Source organism: Triticum aestivum, chromosome 7D, assembly GCF_018294505.1.
Source record: "Triticum aestivum cultivar Chinese Spring chromosome 7D, IWGSC CS RefSeq v2.1, whole genome shotgun sequence".
NCBI classification, from domain to species: domain Eukaryota; kingdom Viridiplantae; phylum Streptophyta; class Magnoliopsida; order Poales; family Poaceae; genus Triticum; species Triticum aestivum.
Genome location: NC_057814.1, coordinates 640,090,319 through 640,094,810, shown reverse-complemented (window position 1 = coordinate 640,094,810; position 4,492 = coordinate 640,090,319). Strand labels below are relative to the sequence as shown.

General features: G+C 52.8%; 1 protein-coding gene across 1 annotated transcript; it reads right to left on the bottom strand.

Moving 5' to 3' along the window:
- Positions 1 to 2,818: 2,818 nt before the first annotated feature.
- Positions 2,819 to 3,736, bottom strand: LOC123170356 (cell wall protein DAN4-like). Its single transcript, XM_044588206.1, has one exon. The coding sequence runs from the start codon at positions 3,632 to 3,634 to the stop codon at positions 2,933 to 2,935; it is 702 nt and encodes a 233-aa protein (XP_044444141.1). The 5' UTR covers positions 3,635 to 3,736; the 3' UTR covers positions 2,819 to 2,932.
- Between the last annotated feature and the right edge of the window lie 756 nt (positions 3,737 to 4,492).

Below are 4,492 nucleotides of genomic sequence, written 5' to 3'. Positions count from 1 at the left end.
CACCGAGCTTTCCTTGTTGATGCACCATCCACCCTTTATGCCTAAAGGAGGTTGCAAGTGAACGGCCGGACTCAATCAGACCCGAAAAGCCACCGTCTTGGTATCACTAGTGACGGTCGTACATTGTGCCGCGGTAGATCGAACATGGACAGTGGCGAACACCGGAGGAGCGCAACGAAGGACCTCCAAACCACATCTCCAGGCATGACGCTGCCAACAGAGGAACAGCGTCAAGGACGCCGCCATCGTGCTGATCCTGCAAATCAAGGCTTTCGCCCGGAGACAACTACCAATGCCAAGCGAGGGAGGGAGATGGTTGCACGCCTCGACGACACCTCCAAGGGCGGAAAAGACACCTGCGGGTGCCCTCACCGCCGGCCGGCAAACCTCGGGCAAGACTTTCGTCCGTATCGCCGCACATCTCCACACCTCCAAGGATTGTGGCAGCAGCGTCCTAATAGCCTCACACTGCTGCCACCGCAGCACACCACCGTCGAAGCCGCACAACCATGGTCCATTGACATCATGCACAACAACGAGAAACGCAGTACAATATTCCATGGTCGGTGTCCATCAGAGGTATATCTACCACTAACGGGACACATTACGGCACCGCTCGGTGCCCTTATCTCTTCCTGTGATGGATTTCTTTTGTCCTTTTTATGTATTAACTAGTTTTTTTATTTCACCACAATTTGAACATCTTAAGACCACAAATCACACATTTCATTCAAAGCAAATGCATATTGCATTACACATTGGTCATATAGATGTTCATCGTACATTTCAAAGATTAAGATGCTTTTGAAAAAGCTATTGGTTTGACCCCCTAATTGCCACTGCTCAATTATGCAGGGATTCTTGAAAGCACACAGTACTAACTACTATTACGAAGTAGCCATACCGACTAACTACTGATCGTACTCCATGGAATACAATTGAGTTGCACCGCATATCCTTTCTACATGGTATCAGTTTTACCGCGATCTCCTCTCGCTTCCGCAACCCGCAGCCGTTGCACCCTCCCGTAGCTGCCGCTGCCGCCAACTCCAAACCCTAACGCCGCCGCCACTACCTCTCCCGTAGCTGCCGCCGCCTCCTCCTCCTACCCAAAACCCTACGCCGCCGCTGCTCCCTTCTTCCCACAACCGTCGTTGCTCCCGTCTCCCCAAACCCTAGTGCCGCCGCCACTGCTCTTCTACAGCCACCGGCGCCCCTTCCCTCGGCCCCCACCCAAACCCTAAGCCGCCGCCGCTACTCTCTTCCTCCTGTAACCTCCGCTGCCCCCTTCCCATCACCCGACGCCACCATGTCCCGCTCCAAGGCCGACCCATCCGACGCGGGTTCTTTCGCGGTGCCATGTTCACCTCCGACCGCCTCAATGAACTTCACATCAAAGACCACGTACCCGTCATCCTCGACCTCGACTCGCCATCCTACAACGCATGGCGCACCTACTTCGCGCTGCTCTTCCACTCTTACCGTCTCATCGAGCATGTTGACGGGAGCGTCGACTTCCACGACATGAAGGACGACGACGAGTGGCTTGCTGTGGACGCCTGCATCGTCAAGTGGCTCTTCCTCACCATCTCCGGCGGCCTCTTCAACATGGTGAACTCCCGCGACCCGTCGGCGTACGCTATGTGGACGCGGCTGTGTGACCTCTTCCCCGACAATCAACTCCAACGCCGCGTCTTCCTTCAAGGGGAGTTCTTCACTATGCAGCAAAACGATCTTTCGATCGATGAGTATTGCACGCGGCTGAAGGTTCTTGCCGACGAGCTGCGCGATGTCGGCATGAACATCGACGACTCTGTCCTCCTCACCAACCTCCTTCGCGGCCTCCACCCCGACCTTGGCCAGTCCGCCGCCAACCTCTCCCTCGTCATGCCGACGTACGCGAAGACAGTCACGTACCTTTGCATGGAGGAGAAGCGCCTCCATCACTCCGCCCGGCAGGTGACCCACGCCACACTTCACGTCGGCCTCGCCGCTGGCCACAGCGCTCTTTCAGCCCCGCCAGCGCCGCGCGCGCCTACTCCCACCCCACAACCCGCGCCCGCGCCCTCTGGTGGCCGCAAGCAGAAGGGTGGCGGGGGTCGGGGCTGCAACGCCAACACGGCGCAGCGCCCTCCCGCGACCAACGCGGCTGCTCCCCCTCTGCCGTGGCTCTCGGGGTACAATCCTTTCTACACATAGTGTTGATTCAGTCGGTAAGCACTAGGCATGCCCCACCACTACAGCCGTCAAACATTAATCAAATTATATTTGATCAGCAGGGCCAGTAGGCAGGGATCATGTCAAGTTTCAAAAATGAATAGGAGTGGGCCGGCCTTCACATCGCACGCACAAGCTGCCTAGCTTCGTCGACCTTCTCTTCCATATTTAGTTTGGTCCTCCTAGTAGCACTGCATAGCGTTAAGCACTAATACTGGAGCAAGTTAAGTACTTTGTTAATACCACTACATAAGAACACCGCTCAACCTCTCTCTAGAATCTTCCCGCTGCTCAATTACTAGTGCACTACCTTGAGCCGTTCCGCTTATTTCTCATTGGGGGTAATGCTAAAGAATATCAGGAAGAAACTGGAATGCACACACACAAGACATAGGTAGTTCAGCAACGTGTTAATTAATCACCCAATAATTTGACTCAATGACACCAGGAAAAACATAAATATCTGCAGCGTTAACTGGCACTTTTTTTTTGCGAGAAAAACTTTCGTTCTATTCATCGGTGTCATGGCAGCACAAAGAACAACACAAGTAACATAAATTACATTCAATTTATTTAGCAATTAGCACACTTTTGGCTTACATCTCACGGGCTCGAACGAATTGAGTTTACAAATTTATTAACTTACTGTAACATAAGTAAACTGGTCAGAATGCACTTAACTTCATCGAAGATGGACGACGTACATGGACGGAGATCATCGACGCATGCTGGGAACTGGTGGACGTGTGGGAGTGGCACGACTACAACTTGTTGTCGCAGAAAAGGGTGGGGCTTTCGTCCTAGCCGTTCTTGAGGTCGGCGCACCTGGCTGCAGTGTCGTCGACCGGTTTGAGGCCACCGTTGCTCCTGTTGACGCTCTTGAGGTCGCAGCAGAACGAGCGGCTCTTGCTGACATTCTTGAGGTCGCAGAAGGAGCCACCGTCACTGATGCCGCTGACATTCTTGAGGTCATGGACGAATTTGTCGTTGTTGATGTTCTTGAGGTTGCGGACGGATTTGTCGTTGTTGACGTTCTTGAGGTTGCATGCTGATTTGCAGTCGTTGAAGTTCTTGAGGTCGCGGACTGATTTGCCGTTGTTGACGTTCTTGAGGTCGCGTGTGGATTAGCCGTTGTTGAAGTTCTCGAGGTAGCGGGTTGAGCCGACGTTGTTGATACTCTTGAGCGCGTGGGCGGAACTGCCATTGCTGACGTTCTTGATGCGGTGGAGGAAGCCACTCTTGCTGACGATCTTGAGGCCACAGGTGTAGCCACCCTTGGTGACTTTGTTGAGGGCACGCGCGGAGCCACCATTGTTGATGGTCTTGAGGTAGCCGCCGGGGTTGGTGTTCTTGGGGTTGTGGGCGGACCAGTCGGTGGCCTCACCTTCTTCTGACCGAGAAACCTTCCTGGCAACATGACTGATCTTCTTCTTCTTCTTCTTCTTCTTCTTCTTCTTCTTCTTCTTCTTCTTCTTCTTCTTCTTCTTCGGTTGGGTTGAGCTGAGCTGAGTGAGGTGGATGTGGTGTTTGCTTTGCTCCGGTTGGGTTGAGTAGTTGGCAATGTATATATAGGAGAATAATGGGTTGTTGCGTGTTCGACCGTCAGTCCCTTTTGTTTTTTGTTGGATATATGTAGTAGATATGCATATTCAATGCATGCATTAGTTATTGACGAATGTAGTTGGTCAATGGTCGTGGTCGTCGCCGCATTGGTCTTCCTTTCTTATACATCAGAATTAGCGTTAGGTGGAGATTAGGAAGCAGACGGCTAATAGACTAAGGGTAAAATGTACAGTTACGTACAAAAATTTATAAACAACATATGCATGATGTGGTACAGGCGGCGATCCATCTGCGTGTCTATTCTTTACTGGTGCCGACTCGGTCGCGGATTGCGCACAAGGCAAGCTACGCACTATCACTACTACACAACTCATTCCACACGGTTTCATGGCCGTGTCGACGATCCGTCGGTCATAGTGCATGCGTAGATGGTCTTCTACGATTTGGTTGTCGAGCTATGTAACAGGGAGACCTGCCAAACGAATTGTGTGACGACACCGGAGACAGGGGACGCAATTTATCTAGTTTCAGCTCCCTCAACGGCGTCAGAGCATCTACAGCCACGCGCCTCAAATTCGCCTCGAATGCTTGGGCGGCGGCCCGGTCACTAACCCAAACGGGCATCTCAAACGGGCCTTTAATGACCAAGCTGTCCAGCGCCCCTCATATTCAGCCCAAATATAGGGCGGATATGGGGCGGCCCGGGCGCGCC

Bases quoted from the DNA above. Each gene is read 5' to 3' on its own strand.
- LOC123170356 (XM_044588206.1), bottom strand. From the start codon at position 3,634: ATGTTGCCAGGAAGGTTTCTCGGTCAGAAGAAGGTGAGGCCACCGACT.